Genomic DNA, 22,187 nt, shown 5'->3' with positions numbered 1-22,187 from the left:
ATCCTCTTGGCAGTATTGTAGTTTACGAGGGCGGCGTGGTCATGGCCCAGGCACGTTCCCTGTGGCGTCTGGAGTTGGCCAGGACCAAGTGGACGGGTGGCTTCATCAACTGGTACCATCCGATGCGAATTCGCCACATAACCACTGGACGCTATTTGGGCGTCAACGAAAGCAACGAACTGATTCTGGTGAAGAAGGAGGAGGCTTCGATCGCCACGACGACTTTCTGCCTGAGGCAGGAAAAGGACGACGAGAAGAAGGTGCTCGAGGACAAGGACCTGGAAGTGATCGGCTCGCCGATCATCAAGTACGGCGACACCACCGTCATCGTCCAGCACTGCGAGACGAGCCTGTGGCTCAGCTACAAGAGCTACGAGACCAAGAAGAAGGGCGTGGGCAAGGTCGAGGAGAAGCAGGCCATCCTCCACGAAGAGGGCAAGATGGACGATTGCCTCGACTTTTCGCGCTCCCAGGAAGAGGAATCGAAGACGGCCCGTGTCATTCGCAAGTGCAGCAGTCTTTTTACCCAATTTATTACGTAAGTATTGGTTTATGATCTTTTAAAGGAAATCTACTAACTATTATATTCTTTCAGGGCTTTGGAGACTCTTCAGTCCAATCGCCGACACTCCATTTTCTTCCAGAAGGTCAACCTCAACGAAATGGTCATGTGCCTGGAGGACTTGATCAACTACTTCTCGCAACCCGAAGACGATATGGGTAAAAATAAATGGATTTTAAAATAATTCTTACCAGGATTATAACCAAATCTTCTCCACAGAACACGAGGAGAAACAGAACCGCTTCCGAGCTCTGCGCAATCGCCAAGATCTGTTCCAGGAGGAGGGCGTGCTAAATCTCATCCTGGAGGCCATTGACAAGATCAATATCATTACTTCCCAGGGTTTCCTGGCCAGCTTCTTGGCCGGCGACGAGACTGGCCAGAGCTGGGACCTCATCTCCACCTATCTGTACCAACTACTGGCTGCCATAATCAAGGGAAACCACACCAATTGCGCCCAGTTCGCCAACAGCAATCGCCTGAACTGGCTATTCTCACGCCTGGGATCTCAGGCCTCCAGCGAGGGCTCCGGCATGCTGGACGTACTCCACTGCGTGCTGATCGACTCTCCGGAAGCTCTGAACATGATGAGAGATGAGCACATCAAAGTGATCATCTCGCTGCTGGAAAAGCACGGCCGCGACCCGAAAGTCCTGGACGTTCTCTGTTCCCTGTGCGTGGGTAACGGAGTGGCAGTGCGTTCCTCGCAAAACAACATCTGCGACTTCTTGCTGCCCGGCAAGAACCTGCTACTGCAGACCCTTCTAGTGGACCATGTGGCCAGTATCCGGCCAAACATATTTGTGGGCCGCGTAGACGGCTCGTCCATGTACCAGAAGTGGTACTTTGAAGTGACCATGGACCACATCGAGCAGACAACGCACATGATGCCCCACCTGCGCATCGGCTGGGCCAACACCTCAGGCTATGTCCCGTATCCGGGAGGAGGCAAGAAGTGGGGCGGCAACGGCGTGGGAGATGACCTCTACTCCTTTGGATTTGACGGCGCCTACTTATGGACTGGAGGCCGCAAGACCCTCGTGGTGGATGCCTTGCCCGAGGAGCCCTTCATTCGCAAGGGCGATGTCATTGGCGTGGCCATTGATCTCTCAGTGCCCATCATCACCTTTACCTTCAATGGTGGCAAGGTACGCGGCAGCTTCCGGGACTTCAATCTGGACGGTATGTTCTTCCCCGTAATGAGCTGCTCCTCGAAGCTGAGTTGCCGATTCCTGTTTGGCGGCGATCATGGTCGCTTAAAGTTTGCTCCACCCATGGGATTCTCGGCTTTGGTTCAGTGCCTTATGCCCCACCAGATCCTCAGTCTGGATCCGTGTTTCTACTTTGGTAATCTCAGCAAAAATGTCCTGGCCGGACCCTGGCTCATCGAGGACGACACTGCCTTTGTGCCCAAGCCTGTGGATACGACAGGCGTTTCTCTGCCCAGCTCTGTGGACCAAATCAAAGAGAAGCTGGCGGAGAACATCCACGAGATGTGGGCTCTGAACAAGATCGAGGCTGGTTGGTCGTGGGGTGAGCACCGCGACGACTACCATCGCATCCATCCGTGCCTCACCCAGTTTGAGAAGCTGCCGGCAGCCGAGAAGCGATATGACAATCAATTGGCTGTGCAGACGCTTAAGTAAGTCTTTTGGAAAGTTTAAGAATATTTTCTAGAATAACGAGTATCCTTCCGCAGGACAATCATTTCCCTGGGCTACTACATCACCATGGACAAGCCGCCAGCCCGCATTCGCCCAGTGCGCCTGCCCAACGAGATCTTCATGCAGGGCAATGGCTACAAGCCGGCTCCCTTGGACCTCAGCGCTGTTACCCTCACCCCCAAGTTGGAAGAGCTGGTGGACCAGCTGGCGGAGAATACGCACAACCTGTGGGCCCGTGAAAGGATTCAGCAGGGCTGGACTTATGGTCTGAACGAGGATAGCGACAACCACCGCAGTCCGCATCTCGTTCCCTACGCAAAGGTGGACGAGGCCATCAAGAAGGCCAACAGGGACACGGCCTCGGAGACAGTGCGCACTCTACTGGTCTACGGTTATGTCCTGGATCCTCCCACTGGAGAGGGCACCGAAGCCCTTCTGGCAGAGGCACAGCGCCTCAAATTCGCCGCCTTCCGGACCTACAGAGTGGAAAGGAACTACGCCGTAACCTCGGGCAAGTGGTACTTTGAGTTCGAGGTCCTCACCGCCGGACCCATGCGAGTGGGCTGGGCCCGAGCCGATTGCTATCCGGGCGCCATGTTGGGCAGCGAGGACACCAGCTGGGCCTTCGACGGACACAATGTAAGTATGCCTCGGGGGAGTACAATCGGAGTACCAGGGAGAAATGCTATTTTGGGGGGTTTTTGGATTCAGAAAGAGGGGATTCCTTCCAAATAGAGACTGTGGTAGAGCCGCAATGCAAGATCAACTCACTCAATGCAAACCCACCAACCCCGTGATTATAGGTAACCAAAATGCACGCCGGATCCATTGAGCACTTCGGAGTGCGGTATGAGGCTGGCGATGTCATTGGTTGTTTCATCGATGTCAAGGAGCAAACGATCAGTAAGGACCCCTAGACGCCTAGCAGCGTACATCAACGTTGATTTACTTTACTTTTGATCGAACGCATTTTGTTTAACTCAACTTTTCAACTTAATCGAAGACTTTCGTTCTCTTTTGATTTGTTAATTTAGCGACACTTTTCATATCTGATCATTAACCAATGCCACTGCCACACCAGAAATAATCACATAACCTCCGTGTAGGGTGTACGATTCGGGTTCAGGTTCAGAACCACTTAATCTCAATCTGTCACTTGCAATTCAACATTTTAGGAAGAGAAAGTGTCTGGTGGCGTCAGTGAATCCTTCGGTAAACAGTGCGGACCCGGTGACATAGTCGGCGTCTTTCTAGATCTGGCCGATCACACAATTAGTAAGAACTTGCTCGTGCTCCCTGTTGTAATGTGAATATCCTCCAAAGCATCCCCCAATAAGGAATGCACCACCTCCGTGCTTTTGATATCTACTAAATGTGAACCAGTGCCTCCGGAGAGCCGATCGCAAGCCGCAGGGCCCAGCGATGTGCAGTGTATTCGGTAGCCAAGCATCCACATAGAATCCCTGAAAGAAAAAGCATAGTTTCAGTCATTTCAAAAGGTCCTGTTCTATGAAAATAAACATCCATTGGACTTAATCAATTGAATAATGTTTCTAATATCCAAATTGAATAAAAGAACAGGACCATCATGGATCAGACATTATAGACCCCATAGAAAAAAAAAAAGAATAATTTGCTTCAACCATTAGCCTTCATTATTGTCAGCTTCTCAGTAGTTTGTCACTTTCGATCCACATTATTATCCAATCCAAATCGATTCCCAAGCTCTAACGTCCAACAATGTTGTTACTTTGAAAAACCCCCAAAAAAACGCCTAACCAGGATTGTGGCGCCCATGTAGGGGTGCCCAGCCAGCAGGGTGCCTGAGGAGCAGGTGACACATCAGCTCATCCAAAAAGCTTTTTACTCTCTCTCGTAAATAACTGCCTGTAATTACTAACGACACGTACTTATCCAATACTAATAATAACAATCAATAACAATTTCAATTCCAATTGTACAATATTTAGCATGAGAGCTAACACTAGTACTACATACTACTAATAGCCTGCTTGAAACCGTATTCCTAGCTTTGCCAACTTAATCGAAACCCAACCAATTAAACACTAGCCAAGATATACATTCGTACTCGTATGTATATAATATGCAACTAGCTGCAAGGCCAACTCAACTGCCATTAATACGCACGAATTTCCTAGAGGAATTTTAATTGCTTAATGGATTCCGGACGAACGAGACTAATCAGATACGGTGGGATACGGATCCCAGACCGAAAACCGACAGCAGAAAGTCGGAAAGCCCTAAAGCCCAAAGCCCGTTCGGAATTCATTGAAAAGCTGCTTGGTTCTTGGTTTCAATATAATCCATAATTAGCAACCGCCCAGTCGCCCCCAATCCTTCCCAGACTCCATTAACGGTAATCAATCGTTGTACAGGCTTCTCACTCAATGGAGAACTCCTCATGGACGCCCTGGGCGGCGAGACAACCTTCGCCGATGTCACCGCCGAGGGGGTGGGCTTTGTGCCCGCCTGCACCTTGGGCGTGGGCCAGAAGGCGCGCCTCATCTACGGCCAGGACGTGGACTCCCTCAAGTTCTTCACCACCTGTGGCTTGCAAGAGGGATATGAGCCTTTCTGCGTGTAAGTAGAATAATTGTTTTGGAAGAAGATAGTTCAAAAATATTAGGAATTTTCTAATTTTATATTTTTTGAATTTAAATTCTAAGAAATAGAATATAAAAGTAGAATTGTAGAATATAAAAGTATTTGCTGAATTGCTGACTATATTCTATTATATTATACAATCTTATATTATACTAGGATTAGCGACATCTTTTATGAAAAAGGGTTTCAGGAGCGCCACCTATTGCCCAATCTTTAGTTAGGCTTTGAACCTATAGTCCTTTTTTCAACACTAACTAATTTCCTCCATAGATGTCGCTACTAATACAGTAAAGCCTAGCTATTAGTGACAATAGTAAACACTATTGTTTTTAAATCCTTATCCCTCTTTAGGAACATGCGCCGCCCAGTGACCCACTGGTACACCAAGGATCAACCCATTTTCGAGAATACCGAAGAAATGCCCGACTGCCGCATTGATGTGACCCGTATTCCCGGTGGCGCAGACACCCCACCGCATTTGAAAATCTCCCACAACACCTTCGAGACCATGGAGAAGGCCAACTGGGAGTTCCTGCGACTCTCGCTGCCCGTCACCTGCATGAGCGAGTTCATCAACGAACAGGAGAAGGCTCGGCGCTGGGACGAGATTAAGAACCGGCAGTACCGTCTGATGCGAGAGGCAGAAGCTGCTGCCCAGATGCAGGTCCAGACCCAGGCCGCCCACATGGATCACATGCTCAAGGGTGGCTTCAACATGAACGACATCAAAGGTTTAACCCGCAATTTTGACGAGCACGCCGATGCCGAGGCGGATCACATGATGCGAGGACCTTCGAGGCCTCCGCGGAAGGGATCCCTCACTCGTAACATCACGTTTGAGACGGACATGTCCGCTGCCCTGGACGAGATGCATCGCTCCTCCTCCGTGCTCGACATGAACGGTCTGGGCGACGAGTTGGACGACAAGAAAAAGCGCGGACGTAGTCCCTTCAAGTTCTTCTCGAAGAAGTCGCGGGACCAGAGCCGCGAAAAGATGGGCCGTTCCCAGGACACTTCCTTGGAACGCCGCAACACCGTGGCCCACGGGCGCAATGTGGTCAACCAGCAGATGACCACTAGAGCTCCCACCTTGAGGTTGAATAACGTAGGTTTTTTATTTTCAAATGAAATCACAAATGGTATCAACATCCATTATCTTTCAGGCGGACATCCCACCCAGTCCAGTACCTCAAGGACCCAAACAGCTGAGCGGCTCCACTCTGGGTCAACCACCAGTGGAGTCCTCCGGAGAGGAGATGTTCGATGCCGAGTGCCTGAAACTGATCAACGAGTACTTCTACGGAGTCCGCATCTTCCCCGGCCAGGATCCCACCCACGTGTACGTCGGCTGGGTAACCACCCAGTACCACCTGCACAGCCGGGAGTTCAACAAGAACAAGGTGCGTCGCGGTTCCGTTTACATCGAGGACGATTATGAGATGGCCATCGAGCGGATCGACCGCCAGAGCTGCTACGTTGTGAGAGCCGACGAGCTCTTCAACGAGGTTACCCAAGACGCCTCCGGCAAGGGTGCTTCTCAGGGCATGTTTGTGGGCTGCTTTGTGGACACAGCCACTGGCATTATCCGCTTCACGTGCGAGGGCAAGGACACGTCCCACCGCTGGATGATGGAGCCGGACACCAAGCTTTTCCCGGCCATTTTCGTGGAAGCCACCAGCAAGGAGATCCTGCAGATCGAACTGGGCCGCACACCCACCACTCTGCCCCTGTCGGCGGCGGTGCTGCCCACCAGCGACAAGCACATCAATCCCCAGTCGCCACCGCGTCTCAAGGTCCAGTGCCTGCGGCCGCACCAGTGGGCCCGTGTCCCCAACACGGCGCTCCAGGTGCACGCTCTGAAGCTGTCCGACATCCGCGGTTGGTCCATGTTGTGCGAGGACCCCGTTTCCATGCTGGCCCTGCACATACCCGAGGAGGATCGCTGTATCGACATCCTGGAGCTGATTGAGATGGACAAGCTGTTGTCCTTCCACGCCCACACCCTCACCCTGTACGCGGCCCTCTGCTACCAGTCCAACTACCGGGCAGCCCACGCCCTGTGCCAGCACGTGGACCAGAAGCAGCTGCTCTACGCCATCCGGTCCGAGTACATGAGTGGACCTCTACGCCAGGGCTTCTACGACCTGCTGATCGCCCTTCATCTGGAGTCGCATGCCACCACAATGGAGGTCTGCAAGAACGAGTACATCACACCGCTGGGACCAGAGCTGAAGGAGCTCTATAGCGAGGACGAGATGCAGCACTCGCTGCGTTCTCTGGTAACGGAGTCAGTGCGTCCGCAGCTGCGAATGACGGAGATCACGTGAGTTAGCCAATCGGTGGTTTTTGCGCCCCTCCCACAGAGCACAGATTCCTTGGTCACTGCGCGGGTGGGGCCATTCGTTGCATTCTTATTCTTTTTTTTTTGTTCACGCCCACATTATGTTTCGAATCTCCCGTTCCTGCATCTCGAACACACCATCTGAACCTGCACCTGCATCTGCACCGCACCGACACAACAACTGAAACTACACCCGTCCAGACCCCCTGTGATTGCAACATCTAGTCTACCAAGTGTTTCCAGCGAACCGATCCCCAACATCGACCAATTGTACTCCCCGAAGTTCCCCCTAGAAGTAGTCAGGCAGTTCGTGATGGAGGCGCTGAAGGATGCTGTGGAGATCAACCAGGTCCACAACCGGGACCCCATTGGTTGGACCAACGAAAATCTATTCTTGTGAGTAACCAACCCCGCCACCTAGATGGTCCCCAAAGAACTGTCTTAGTGATAGCCCGATCCCATCTGCCTTGTAGACCACTCATTAAGCTAACAGACCGCCTGCTCCTGGTCGGCGTTTTAACCGACGAAGATGTACAGAGGTTGCTGGTGATGATTGACCCGGAAACATGGGATGCAGCCTTCGAGAGAGGTGAGATTTAAAAATATTTTATAAACAAGCGACTAATTATTTTCCTAATCAGAGGGCAAGGATGAACACCGAAAGGGACTCCTCACCATGAAGATGGCCGAGGGAGCCAAGCTACAGATGTGCTACCTGTTGCATCATCTATACGACACCCAGTTGCGCCACCGCGTGGAGAGCATTATTGCGTTCTCGCACGACTTCGTGGGCGATTTGCAGACCGATCAGTTGCGACGTTATATCGAGATCAAGCAATCCGACCTGCCCAGTGCTGTTGCGGCCAAAAAGACTAAGGAGTTCCGCTGTCCGCCGCGAGAGCAGATGAACCAGATTCTCTGCTTCAAGAACCTCGAAGCCGATGACCAGGACAACTGTACCTGCGGCCTTGAGTTGCGCGGTCGCCTGGGCGACTTCCACGACAGCCTGATGCAGAAGGTGTCGCTCAATGCCCTCCAGGAGCCGGACGGCGTTGAGGGCGCAGCGATCGAAGAAATTAAGACCGGACCGATAACGAAAATCTACAATTTCATCAACACCGTCAAGGAGCTGGAGGAGGGGCCCAAGGAAGTGGAGGAGCCGGAGAAGAAGACACCCGAGGAAGTGTTCCGCAAGGTGCTGATCAAGACGATCGTCAGCTGGGCGGAAGAGTCTCAGATCGAGAACCCCAAGCTGGTGCGCGAAATGTTTAGCCTGCTGCTCCGGCAGTACGACACTGTGGGCGAACTGGTACGTGCCCTGGAGAAGACCTATGTGATCAACAATCGTGCTCGGGATGACGTGGCCGAAATGTGGGTGGGTCTTAGCCAGATCCGTGCCCTGTTGCCCGTCCAGATGAGCCAGGAGGAGGAGGAGCTGATGCGCAAGCGCCTGTGGAAGCTGGTGAACAACGCTACCTTCTTCCAGCATCCCGACCTGATTCGCATCCTACGCGTCCACGAGAACGTGATGGCTGTGATGATGAACACCCTGGGTCGGCGGGCGCAAGCTCAGAGCGATGCTCCCACCCAAACGGAGGTCGCCGAGGGAGCTCCTTCGAAGGAGAAGGATACCTCCCACGAAATGGTTGTGGCCTGTTGCCGCTTCCTCTGCTACTTCTGCCGCACGGGCCGTCAAAACCAGAAGGCCATGTTCGATCACTTCGACTTTCTGCTGGACAATGCCAACATCCTGCTAGCTCGCCCCAGCCTGCGTGGATCTACTCCCCTCGACGTGGCATACTCGAGTCTGATGGAGAACACAGAATTGGCTCTGGCGCTGAGGGAGCACTACCTCGAGAAGATCGCCGTCTATCTATCCAGATGTGGCCTGCAGAGCAACTCGGAGCTTGTGGAGAAGGGCTACCCTGATCTGGGGTGGGATCCTGTGGAGGGTGAACGCTACCTGGACTTCCTGCGCTATTGCGTTTGGGTCAACGGCGAGAGCGTCGAGGAGAATGCGAACCTTGTCATTCGACTTCTTATCCGTCGTCCGGAATGCTTGGGACCGGCTCTAAGAGGAGAAGGAGAAGGTCTGTTCCGCGCCATCGTCGAGGCCAATCGCATGTCGGAGCGCATCTCGGACCGCTGCAAGATGCAGGACGAGGCCGAGGGCACCATTGCCGGACTGAACTTCACGCACCCGTTGCCCGAGAGCGACGAGGACGAGGACTACATCGACACTGGCGCAGCCATCCTGAATTTCTACTGCACCCTGGTTGACCTATTGGGTCGCTGTGCCCCGGATGCCTCTGTCATCGAGCAGGGCAAGAACGAATCCCTGAGAGCTAGAGCTATTCTGAGATCTCTGGTGCCACTGGAGGATCTGCAGGGCGTGTTGAGCTTAAAGTTCACCCTATCGCAGACAGCTCCGGGCGAAGAAAAACCCAAATCAGACATGCCATCAGGCCTGCTGCCCAACAACAAGCAGAGCATCGTGCTCTTCTTGGAGCGCGTGTACGGCATCGAGACCCAGGATCTGTTCTACCGCCTGCTGGAGGACGCCTTCCTCCCGGATCTGCGCACCGCCACCATCCTGGACAAGAGCGACGGCTCGGAGAGTGACATGGCCCTGGCCATGAACCGCTACATCGGCAACTCTATCCTCCCACTACTGATCAAGCACTCCAAGTTCTACAACGAGGCCGAAAACTACGCCAGTCTCTTGGACGCCACCCTGCACACGGTCTATCGGCTATCCAAGAACCGTATGCTAACCAAGGGACAGCGTGAGGCCGTCTCCGATTTCCTGGTGGCCCTCACATCCCAAATGCAACCTGCCATGCTGCTCAAGCTGCTGCGCAAGTTGACTGTGGATGTGTCCAAGCTTTCCGAGTACACCACCGTGGCTCTTCGGGTGAGTAATCTGCTTCCTTTCGAATTCCAAATGATTTCCTTTATTACCCTTTTCGGATAGCTTCTCACCCTGCACTTCGATCGCTGCGCCAAGTACTATGGCTCAACTCAAGGCCAGGGCTCGTATGGAGCCTCATCGGACGAGGAGAAGCGCCTGACGATGCTGCTGTTCTCGAACATTTTTGACTCGCTCAGCAATATGGACTATGACCCGGAACTGTTCGGTAAAGCACTGCCCTGCCTGATTGCCATCGGCTGCGCCCTGCCGCCCGACTACAGTCTGTCCAAGAACACGGACGAGGACTACTATGGCCGCCAGATGGGCGCTCCCGACCAGCCGCAGTATATGCCGAATCCCATTGACACCAACAACGTCCACCTGGACAACGACCTCAACTCACTGGTCCAGAAGTTCAGCGAGCACTACCACGACGCCTGGGCCAGTAGGAGGCTGGAAGGTGGCTGGACCTATGGAGAGATCCGATCCGACAATGATCGCAAGCATCCGCGTCTCAAGCCCTACAACATGCTCAGCGAATACGTACGTGATACTCTCTATCTGATATGATGTGTGTTTTCTTCATGTCTTTATGATTTCTCTAACTTTTTCAGTAACTAACTAAACTATTATTATTTTATTTAATAATTTTCTCATATTTTCTAACAGAGCTATTAATTATCTGTTAACAAATAATCATCTTCTTTCAGAAAGCAATAATTATTTAACTTTCAACTTTAATTCTCATGATTTCTTTTTAATATTTGTTTAATAATCGTTAATATTATTTACTTCATACAGTTCCTAACAGCTAATATTATTATTTATGAAATATTTAAACTTAAAATATTAAAATATTAATTATTTTTCTAACTTTTGGTCCTTAGGAACGTGAGCGCTATCGTGATCCAGTACGGGAATGCTTGAAGGGTCTATTGGCCATTGGTTGGACTGTGGAGCACTCGGAAGTGGAGGTGCCACTCAACCATCGTGGATCGACGCGTCGCCAGTCAAAGCCTCAGATTGTATGTAAAATTCTAAAGTCCTTTCCACTAATCCTCTTTCTCAAGCGGCCTTCTAACAAACTTTTCAAAATTTTGGACATTCTTTCGAAACAAAAATTGGCTCTTCCGCACCCATGCCCACGCCCCTCCATGTGTGTCCCCCTTAAAACCGATAGCACGATTTCCAGAATGAAGGCAGCCCGTTCAACTACAATCCCCATCCGGTGGACATGAGCAACCTCACGCTCAGCAGGGAGATGCAGAACATGGCCGAACGCCTGGCAGAGAACTCCCACGACATCTGGGCCAAGAAGAAGAACGAGGAGCTGAACGGCTGTGGCGGAGTTATCCACCCACAGCTGGTGCCCTACGATCTCCTGACCGACAAGGAGAAGAAGAAGGATCGCGAGCGTTCGCAGGAGTTCCTCAAGTACATGCAGTACCAGGGCTACAAGCTGCACAAGTGAGTCTAGCATATGAATTCTAGAAGGAATAGAATTACTTTTATCTCATAACTTACAGACCATCTAAGGGTGGTGCCGTGGAAGAGGGTGGAGCTACCCAAGCTGCCGTGGAGCTGCGTTTCTCATACTCGCTGCTGGAGAAGCTCATCCAGTACCTGGACAGAGCCACCATCAACATGAAGCTTTTGAAGCCATCCACCACCTTCAGTCGCCGCTCGTCCTTCAAGACAGCCACTCGCGACATTAAGTTCTTCTCGAAGGTGGTGCTGCCCCTGATGGAGAAGTACTTCTCTACGCACAGGAACTACTTTATCGCAATTGCCACGGCAACCAACAACATTGGAGCTGCCTCCCTTAAAGAGAAGGAAATGGTGGCCTCGATCTTCTGCAAGCTGGCCGCCTTGCTGCGCAACCGGCTGAGTGCCTTTGGACCTGATGTCCGCATCACAGTGCGCTGCCTGCAGGTGCTTGTGAAGGGCATCGATGCCCGCACCCTGACCAAGAACTGCCCCGAGTTCATCCGCACATCGATGCTGACGTTCTTCAACCAAACCTCCGATGATCTGGGCAACACGATTCTCAATCTTCAGGACGGCAAGTACAGCCACTTGCGAGGAACGCATCTGAAGACCTCAACGTCCCTGGGCTATGTCAACCAGGTGGTGCTGCCGGTCCTGACGGCGATGTTCGATCACCTGGCAGCGTGTGACTACGGAAGCGACTTGCTTTTGGATGAAATCCAGGTGGCCTCGTACAAAATTCTTGCTGCACTTTACCACCTGGGTACGGATGCCACGCTGACACATGATCGCAAGTATCTGAAGACGGAGATAGAGAGGCATCGTCCTGCCCTGGGATCGTGTCTGGGAGCCTATAGTTCCTGCTTCCCAGTGGCCTTCCTGGAACCGCATCTCAACAAGCACAACCAGTACTCGCTGCTTAACAGAATTGCTGATCATTCGCTGGAGGCCCAGGACATTATGGTGAAGATGGAAAGCTGCATGCCCAATCTGGAGACCATTCTCGCCGAGGTGGACCAGTTCGTGGAGTCCGACAAGACCTACAACGATGCACCACATATCATCGATGTTATTCTGCCACTGCTCTGCGCCTATCTGCCCTTCTGGTGGTCCCAGGGACCTGACAACGTCAGTCCTACCAGTGGCAACCACGTGACCATGGTCACTGCCGACCACATGAATCCCCTGCTGCGCAATGTCCTGAAGATGATCAAGAAGAACATCGGCAACGACAACGCCCCCTGGATGACTCGCATCGCTGCCTACACTCAGCAGATTATCATCAACACGTCGGAGGAGCTGCTCAAGGATCCGTTCCTGCCCCTGGCTGAGCGTGTGAAGAAGCGCACGGAGAACATGCTGCACAAGGAGGACAGCATGCGGGGCTTCATCAAGTCCGCCACGGACGACACCTCGCAGGTGGAGACTCAGTTGCAGGAGGACTGGAACCTGCTGGTGCGGGACATTTACTCCTTCTACCCGCTGCTGATCAAGTACGTGGACTTGCAGCGCAACCACTGGCTGAAGGACAACATCCCCGAGGCCGAGGAGCTCTACAACCACGTGGCGGAGATATTCAACATCTGGTCGAAGAGCCAGTACTTCCTCAAGGAGGAGCAGAACTTCATCTCGGCCAACGAGATCGACAACATGGCCCTCATCATGCCCACTGCCACGAGGAGATCGGCCATTTCCGAAGGTGTGCCCGCTGTGGGTGGCAAGGTCAAGAAGAAGAAGAAGAACCGAGACAAGAAACGCGACAAGGACAAGGAGGTTCAGGCCAGTCTGATGGTGGCCTGCCTTAAGCGTCTACTGCCCGTTGGTCTGAATCTGTTTGCTGGTCGGGAGCAGGAGCTGGTGCAGCACTGCAAGGATCGCTACCTGAAGAAGATGCCCGAGTACGATGTGATCGAGTTTGCCCGCAACCAGTTGACCCTGCCAGACAAACTGGATCCCTCCGATGAGATGTCCTGGCAGCATTATCTATACTCGAAGCTGGGCAAGACGGAGGAGCCGGTGGATGAGCAGGCTCTGGAGAAGGCCAATGTGAATGCCAATGAGAAGGGCAAGGATAAGACCACAGAGACGGTGGACCGTATAGTGGCCATGGCCAAGGTTTTGTTTGGTCTGCATATGGTAAGTGCCGGTTAGATTCCATCCAAATGGATGGTGACCCATACGATCTCTCTATCTCTCTCGCAGTTGTCTCTTTTAAGAAATATATTAGAACTCCCTCGACTTGGTTTTTTGGTTAAAAATTTAAAGACTTTAAGGATAAAAAAGAGAATAATTTAAAGACTATTTTAAGGTATTCTAAATTAAGACTCTATAACCAAAGTCCGAATTCAAGAGATATTTATGACAAAACTATAATTGTTTTAAAATATAGGCTATAACCTTTTGTTTTGATTACTTTTAGGGATAATTTTTACCATTACAGAAAGGGTTTTTTATATGAAGATCTAAAATATTTTGAATTTCTAATAACATATGAATATAGTCTAAAATATCGACCTAACTTCCATTAATACGAAAAAGAGGATACAAAATCGAGTCGAGGGCTATAACAAAATAAAACTCTGATGCCATAAGTTCGCGTAACTCATTCTACTGTAACGAATTCTCTAAATTGATCTTTTCGAATCGATACTTTTATCTTTAATCTTTTAATCACTCAATTTTTCTTTTCCTCTCGAACCATCAACAACATCAATTCAACATCAACAACAACATGAACAACCAACCACAAACCACAAAACTCGCAATTACCGATTCTCATCCAACATCCGACAATAATCGTTGACTTGTTGTTGTGAACAATATGCTGACCGGTGAACCCGTGAACGAAACATTTACAGATCGACCATCCACAACAGCAGAGCAAAAATGTCTACAGGAGCGTTGTGTCGATCCAAAGGAAGCGTGCCGTAATCGCATGCTTCCGTCAGACATCGCTACATTCTCTACCCAGGTTATTACCGATTACCGATTGAGTAGCTTCTATGGAATCTATGGCCACTAACCGAAACTAACTCAGCTATGCGTTTATCTGTATCTGAATCTGTACCTAATCCCCATCTTCTGATCATCTTCAATGGCATCAATACAATATATATCTATTATCTATTTTTTTTTTTTATTCGAATCCCCACTAATAGCTGTACTAATGTGAGAGCCGCGTTCTAAAGCCATTTGTATTATTGTATATTTTTATGGACTTGCCGCACGCGCTTGCTTGCCACTTGCTACTCCGAACCGTAAAACCGAACCGTATCCGAAATCTAAATCCGGATCCTTTAGGCAGCCGGCGCCAAGAACAGAAACAAACGCTGGAGTTCAAAGATCTCGGTGGCGCGTCGCCAGGCAGTCATTTCTAGCTTACGCGCCAAGCATCTTTATCGCATGAGCAGGTGGTACTCGTACTCGTAGTCGCATCGATTGGTTCATCTCCTAAGACTCCTAAGTTTCTATAATTTCCAACTTGGCCGGCCATCTTGCACCTACACCTGCGAGTGTGGTTCGGTCAGCATCAGTTATTATTTCTCTCTTGAGTTGGTCTCTAACTTGATTAACCAAATGGCATGCTAATCTCTGTTTGTTTTCCGTGCGAATGCAGGTCCTGATTCCAAAGATAACTAATACATCTTTCCAATCCGTTTAGACATCGTGCCTGCAACATCTTTGCCCGCTCCTACTATGAGCAATGGCTGCAGGAGGAGAACGTCGGCCAGGAGGTCATGGTCGAGGACCTGACCCAGACCTTCGAGGACTCTGAAAAGTCGAAGAAGGACGAAGAGGAGACGGACAGCAAGCCGGATCCATTGACCCAACTGGTCACCACCTTCTGTCGCGGTGCCATGACGGAGCGCAGTGGAGCTCTCCAGGAGGACCTGCTCTACATGTCGTATGCGCAGATTGCGGCCAAGTCCTGCGGCGAAGAGGAGGAGGAAGGCGGTGACGAAGAGGGCGGTGAGGGAGGCGAAGAGGGCGAAGGCACCAGCATCCATGTAAGTGATCTCCAACTCATATATTCCCACTAACTGCTGCTAATAACCCGTAACCCATGTAACGACATGTCTTACTCAGTTTCGGATGAGGAGACTAATGGTAACTATTCGTTGAGGGTTATCCTGAGAATAGGATTTTTAATGTCATTTTTTAGCTCAATATTTTGAGTTTTATTCTATTTTCTGACAAGATCAGAGGTTTATATAATTTTGCCTTTATTTTTCAAGGGGTTTATAGGAAGAAGCATTGTTTTGAAGCTCTATTTGAGTATTTGTAGCATGTAGCATGTTTTCTAGACACTCCTCTGTTTTCAATATTTTTCCTTTGGTATCAATAATTATATTTTTAAGGAACTTTATCTTTATATTTTAATCTGTAACTAACTTAACCCTAAATATGTTTAACCCTTATGTGTAACTAAACTTTATTAAACTTCTTTTAAAATCCTCGACAGGAACAAGAGATGGAAAAGCAGAAACTGCTCTTCCATCAGGCACGCCTCTCCAATCGTGGCGTTGCCGAAATGGTGCTGTTGCACATTTCCGCCTCCAAAGGTATACCTTCGGAGATGGTAATGACGACACTCAATCTCGGCATCGCCATCCTGAGAGGCGGCAACATCGACATCCAAATGGGCATGCTGAACCACCTGAAGGAGAAGAAGGACGTGGGTTTCTTCACCTCCATCGCCGGTCTGATGAACTCGTGCAGTGTCCTTGATCTGGACGCCTTTGAACGAAACACCAAAGCAGAGGGTAAGTCCTGCCGCCCCCAATCCCGCTCACATCCTGCCGCTTTCGATTGCCCCTTAAATTTGGTTTGCACTCTTCCAAGTTCGATTACTCTATTGATTTGTGTCTACTTCCTTCCAACTGATTTCCCACCACCACCCACACCACCATGCCTCGCATGCCAAAACCACCCACCACAATCCCGTGTACGTGATCCCGCTATCGTTGTACAATCCACCCAATTTGCCACACCAACAAAGAGTATATTCCGAGTGCGGGTGCAGGTCTTGGTGTAGGTTCCGAGGGCGCCGCCGGCGAGAAGAACATGCACGACGCGGAGTTCACCTGTGCGCTGTTCCGGTTCATCCAGCTGACCTGCGAAGGTCACAATTTGGGTGAGTCAGCTTGCACCTATGTAGAATCCTTTAATCCTCAAGTTGATCCTTTCCAGAGTGGCAAAACTATTTGAGGACTCAGGCCGGAAACACGACAACCGTAAACGTGGTCATCTGCACTGTGGATTACCTTCTCCGACTCCAGGAGTCCATCATGGACTTTTACTGGCACTACTCCAGCAAGGAGATCATCGACCCCGCCGGCAAAGCCAACTTCTTCAAGGCCATCGGAGTGGCCAGCCAAGTCTTCAACACCCTTACTGAGGTCATCCAGGGTCCCTGTACCCTCAATCAACAGGCGTTGGCGCACTCCAGGTTGTGGGATGCGGTTGGAGGATTCCTATTCCTGTTCTCGCACATGCAGGACAAGCTGTCGAAGCACTCCAGCCAGGTGGACCTACTCAAGGAGCTGCTGAATCTGCAGAAGGACATGATCACGATGATGCTGTCCATGCTGGAAGGAAACGTTGTTAATGGTAATGAAAAGAACCAGTTTAAACACAAACTAATAGAGGTAGAAAAGAGAGAATCGAGAATCATCCGCTCATGAATCGGATGATTTTTGGCAAAGATATAGGCAACCCTGTAGACCAAATACGCCCCAACATGCAATTTTCAATATTTTGAAGGGGACCCCCTAGAAAATTTCACAAAAAATCTAAAAAATATTTCGTTTCTAGATTTTGATGCAGATTAATAGAGAATCGATCTACGAATCGTTTAAGGTATCCCGCTCCAGAATCGGATGATTATTGGCAAAGATATAGTTATCGCTGTAGACCAAATATGCCCCAACATGCCTTTTTGAATATTTTGAAGGGGACCCCCTAGAAAATTTCACAAAAAATATAAAAAATATTTGGTTTCTAGATTTTGATGCAGATTAATAGAGAATCGATCTACGAATCGTTTGAGGTATCCCGCTCAAGAATCGGATGATTATTGGCAAAGATATAGTCATCGCTGTAGACCAAATATGCTCCAACATGCAATTTTCAATATTCTGAAGGGGACCCCCTAGAAAATTTCACAAAAAATTTAAAAAAATATTTCGTTTCTAGATTTTGATGCAGATTAATAGAGAATCGATCTACGAATCGTTTAAGGTATCCCTCGCAAGAATCGGATGATTATTGGCAAAGATCTAGTCATAGCTGAAGACCAAATATGCCCCAACATGCATTTTTCAATATTTTGAAGGGGACCCCTAGAAAATTTCACAAAAAATCTAAAAAATATTTCGTTTTTGGATTTTGATGCAGATTAATAGAGAATCGATCTACGAATCGTTTAAGGTACCCCGCTCAAGAATCGGATGATTATTGGCAAAGTTATAGTCATCGTTGTAGACCAAATATGCCCCAACATGCCTTTTTCAATATTTTGAAAATTTCACAAAAAATTTAAGAAATATTTCGTTTCTAAATTTGAATGCAGATTAATAGAGAATTGATCTACGAATCGTTTAAGGTACCCCTCGCAAGAATCGGATGATTATTGGCAAAGATATAGTCATCGCTGTAGACCAAATATGCCCCAACATGCCTTTTTCAATATTTCGAAGGGGACCCCCTAGAAAATTTCACAAAAAATCTAAAAAATATTTCGTTTCTAGATTTTAATGTAGATTAATAGAAAATCGATCTACGAATCGTTTAAGGTACCCCGCTCAAGAATTGGATGATTATTGGCAAAGTTATAGTCATCGCTGTAGACCAAATATGCCCCAACATGCAATTTTCAATATTTTGAAGGGGACCCCCTAGAAAATTTCACAAAAAATCTAAAAAATATTTCGTTTCTAGATTTTGATGCAGACTAATAGAAAATCGATCTACGAATCGTTGAAGGTACCCCGCTCAGAAATCGGATGATTATTGTGAAATATATTGTCAATATTGAATATTGTCATGCAATTTTCAATATTCTGAAGGGGACCCCCTAGAAAATTTAACAAAAAATCTAAAAAATATTTCGTTTCTAGATTTTGATGCAGATTAATAGAGAATCGGTCTACGAATCTTTTAAGGTACCCCGCTCGAGAATCGGATGATTATTGGCAAAGATATAGTCATCGCTGTAGACCAAATATGCCCCAACATGCATTTTTCAATATTCTGAAGGGGACCTCTAGAAAATTTCACAAAAAATCTAAAAAATATTTTATTTTTCGAAGTATTCCGCCTTTCATAAATTTCCTTTCAACAGGCACCATTGGTAAGCAGATGGTGGATACTCTGGTGGAGTCCGCCTCCAATGTGGAGTTGATTCTGAAGTACTTTGATATGTTCCTGAAACTGGCCGACTTGATTGAGTCGCCAAGCTTCCACGAGATCGACATGAAGAACGAGGGCTGGGTTACGCCCAAGGACTTTAGGGAGAAGATGGAGCAATCCAAGAACTACACACCGTAAGTCAAAGCAATTATAGCCATGTCATTGTCCTTAAACTTGGTCATTGCAGGGAAGAAATGGATTTCCTTTTGGCCTGCTGTGAGCGAAACCACGAGGGCAAGATCGATTACCGGGCCTTCGTGGAGCGCTTCCACGAACCATCAAAGGAGATCGGTTTCAACCTGGCTGTGCTGCTGACCAACCTCAGCGAACACATGCCCAATGAGCCGCGCCTGGCCCGCTTCCTGGAAACGGCTGGCTCAGTGCTGAACTACTTCGAGCCCTTCCTGGGTCGCATAGAGATCCTGGGCAGCTCGAAGCGCATCGAGCGCGTCTACTTTGAAATCAAGGATTCCAACATTGAGCAGTGGGAGAAACCGCAGATCCGAGAGTCCAAGCGCGCCTTCTTCTACTCCATCGTGACCGAGGGCGGCGACAAGGAGAAGCTCGAGGCCTTTGTCAACTTCTGCGAGGACGCCATCTTTGAGATGACCCATGCCTCGGGCCTGATGGCCACCGATGACGGAGGCGGCAACGTGAAGCGCGACACGGCGTACAGTTCCTACATGAGCGAGGAGGAGGAGGAGCGGGCAGCCCGCGATCCCATCCGACGCACCATCACCGCCGTCAAGGAGGGCCTCAAGTTTGGCGTGCACATGCTCAGTCCTGCGAACATCAAGCACCAGATCGGCGTGATGCAGACCAAGTCCATCCCAGAACTCATCGTTGGCTTCTTCAAGATCATCTTCTACATTTTCTACTACACCGGCTATGCCCACTTCTGTGTGGTGCGCTACATTTTCGGAATCCTGTTGAACCTTATGCGTGGACCTGCTCCCGAGCAGGAGGAGGAGCCGGTGGTGGAGGAGGAGACGTTTGGAAGAGCACTGCCGCCGTTGCCGCTGGAGGAGCCGCCGGGTACGGTGCAAGCCTTCGGCCTGGACATCAACAAGGAAGAAAACGGCATGTACAAGGTGGTGGTGCACGAGTCCCCGGCCAACTCCTCCATGGAGGAGGGTGGCGAGTCGAGTCCCGAGGATGGGTCTGCCCCCAGTGGGGAGTTGGTGGAAGGAGAGCCTTACCAGGAGCCCATTTCAATTGTGGACTTGCTGGGTGGGGAGGCGGCAAAGAAGGCGGCCCAGGAACGACAGGAAGCGCAAAAGGCTCAGGAAGCGGCCATGGCCTCGATCGAGGCGGAGGCCAAGAAGTCGTCGTCGGCGCCACAGGAGACACCTGCCGTTCACCAGATCGACTTCTCGCAGTACACCCACCGAGCTGTCAGCTTCCTGGCCAGGAACTTCTACAACCTCAAGTATGTGGCCCTGGTGCTGGCCTTCAGCATCAACTTTATGCTGCTCTTCTACAAGGTCACCACTCTCGTGGAGGAATCGGACGGCTCTGGCGAAGAGGAGCTCATCCTGGGCTCCGGCTCGGGAGCTGGCGCGGACATTACGGGATCTGGATTTGGAGGTTCGGGAGACGGCGGATCAGGCGACGGCGAAATCGAAGACGACGTACCGGAACTGGTGCATGTGGACGAGGACTTCTTCTATATGGAACATGTGCTCCGCATAGCAGCCTGCCTGCACTCCCTCGTCTCTCTGGCCATGCTGATCGCCTATTACCACCTGAAGGTGCCACTGGCCATCTTCAAGCGCGAAAAGGAGATTGCCCGCCGGCTGGAGTTCGATGGTCTCTTCATTGCGGAACAGCCGGAGGACGACGACTTCAAGTCACACTGGGACAAGTTAGTGATCTCGGCCAAGAGCTTCCCGGTCAACTACTGGGACAAGTTCGTCAAGAAGAAGGTGCGCCAAAAGTACAGCGAGACCTACGACTTCGACTCGATCTCAAACTTGTTGGGCATGGAGAAGAGCGCGTTCGCGGCCCAGGAGAGCGAGGAGACGGGCATCTTCAAGTACATCATGAACATCGACTGGCGCTACCAGGTGTGGAAGGCCGGAGTGACCTTCACGGACAACGCCTTCCTCTACTCGCTCTGGTACTTTAGCTTCTCGGTGATGGGCAACTTCAACAACTTCTTCTTTGCCGCCCATCTGCTCGATGTGGCCGTTGGATTCAAGACCCTGCGCACCATCCTGCAGTCGGTAACCCACAACGGAAAGCAACTGGTGCTGACCGTGATGCTGCTCACCATCATCGTGTACATTTACACGGTGATTGCGTTCAACTTCTTCCGCAAGTTCTACATCCAGGAGGAGGACGAGGAGGTGGACAAGAAGTGTCACGACATGCTTACCTGCTTCGTCTTCCATCTGTACAAGGGTGTGAGAGCGGGTGGTGGCATCGGTGACGAGATCGGCGATCCGGACGGAGACGACTACGAAGTGTACCGCATCATCTTCGACATCACGTTCTTCTTCTTCGTCATCATTATCCTGCTGGCCATCATCCAGGGTTTGATCATTGACGCCTTCGGAGAGCTCCGTGACCAACTGGAGTCGGTGAAGGACAACATGGAGTCCAATTGCTTCATATGCGGCATGGGCAAGGACTTCTTTGACATAGTACCGCACGGCTTCGATACGCACGTCCAGAAGGAGCACAACCTGGCCAACTACATGTTCTTCCTGATGCATTTGATTAACAAGCCGGACACGGAGTACACCGGCCAGGAGACGTACGTGTGGAATATGTACCAGCAGCGCAGCTGGGACTTCTTCCCAGTGGGAGACTGCTTCCGCAAGCAGTACGAGGACGAGCTATCCGGCGGAGGTGGCGGCGGTTAGACAACGCCACCAGGACTTTTCTCCGTTGTTTGCTATCCGGGCACAATGAAACTCGGGACCCACTTGGCACCTGCACTCCAGGGAGTAGTAGGTGCGTTTTGGTACTTTGACATCATCTGGAATTTTTACCTAGTCGACTTTAGCAATGTATTTTTAAGCAATATCCTACAAAATCGTTTCTATGTACGTAGGAGGACGACCTTTTTCCAAAATGATATATTGATGACGATTCTAGCACGTATAACAGCAAATGTTCTTAACTCATTTTAAAATAAATCTATTCATTTTGAACGAACATAGTATTTTGAAACATTTATGT

At 50.0% G+C, this 22,187-nt stretch overlaps 1 protein-coding gene across 9 annotated transcripts in view; it reads left to right on the top strand.

The window, feature by feature from the left end:
• RyR (Ryanodine receptor) overlaps window positions 1–22,163 on the top strand; it is a 28,379-nt gene extending 6,216 nt beyond the window's left edge. For 2 of the 9 annotated variants that reach the window (XM_017250460.3, XM_070278077.1), the window contains 22 exons: window positions 14–538; window positions 596–720; window positions 782–2,204; window positions 2,262–2,865; window positions 3,030–3,129; window positions 4,623–4,827; window positions 5,203–5,956; window positions 6,015–7,174; window positions 7,394–7,588; window positions 7,666–7,781; window positions 7,834–10,106; window positions 10,167–10,646; window positions 10,991–11,128; window positions 11,284–11,570; window positions 11,630–13,727; window positions 14,450–14,562; window positions 15,253–15,598; window positions 16,054–16,354; window positions 16,615–16,725; window positions 16,782–17,201; window positions 18,934–19,135; window positions 19,189–22,163. In XM_017250460.3, the coding sequence (XP_017105949.3) occupies window positions 14–538; window positions 596–720; window positions 782–2,204; window positions 2,262–2,865; window positions 3,030–3,129; window positions 4,623–4,827; window positions 5,203–5,956; window positions 6,015–7,174; window positions 7,394–7,588; window positions 7,666–7,781; window positions 7,834–10,106; window positions 10,167–10,646; window positions 10,991–11,128; window positions 11,284–11,570; window positions 11,630–13,727; window positions 14,450–14,562; window positions 15,253–15,598; window positions 16,054–16,354; window positions 16,615–16,725; window positions 16,782–17,201; window positions 18,934–19,135; window positions 19,189–21,868 (14,656 nt within the window). In that variant the 3' untranslated portion in view covers window positions 21,869–22,163. Of the gene's footprint in view, window positions 1–13; window positions 539–595; window positions 721–781; window positions 2,205–2,261; window positions 2,866–3,029; window positions 3,130–3,401; window positions 3,502–4,622; window positions 4,828–5,202; window positions 5,957–6,014; window positions 7,175–7,393; window positions 7,589–7,665; window positions 7,782–7,833; window positions 10,107–10,166; window positions 10,647–10,990; window positions 11,129–11,283; window positions 11,571–11,629; window positions 13,728–14,449; window positions 14,563–15,252; window positions 15,599–16,053; window positions 16,355–16,590; window positions 16,726–16,781; window positions 17,202–18,933; window positions 19,136–19,188 lie in introns of those variants that run through there. The other 7 variants (XM_070278080.1, XM_070278078.1, XM_070278076.1 and 4 more) reach the window with 7 other exon arrangements.
• Window positions 22,164–22,187: the final 24 nt, after the last annotated feature.

The sequence above is a fragment of the Drosophila bipectinata genome, chromosome 2R (assembly GCF_030179905.1).
Source record: "Drosophila bipectinata strain 14024-0381.07 chromosome 2R, DbipHiC1v2, whole genome shotgun sequence".
NCBI classification, from domain to species: Eukaryota; Metazoa; Arthropoda; class Insecta; order Diptera; family Drosophilidae; genus Drosophila; species Drosophila bipectinata.
The sequence above is the reverse complement of the archived record's forward strand: the minus strand, read 5'-3'. Positions and strand labels throughout refer to the sequence as shown.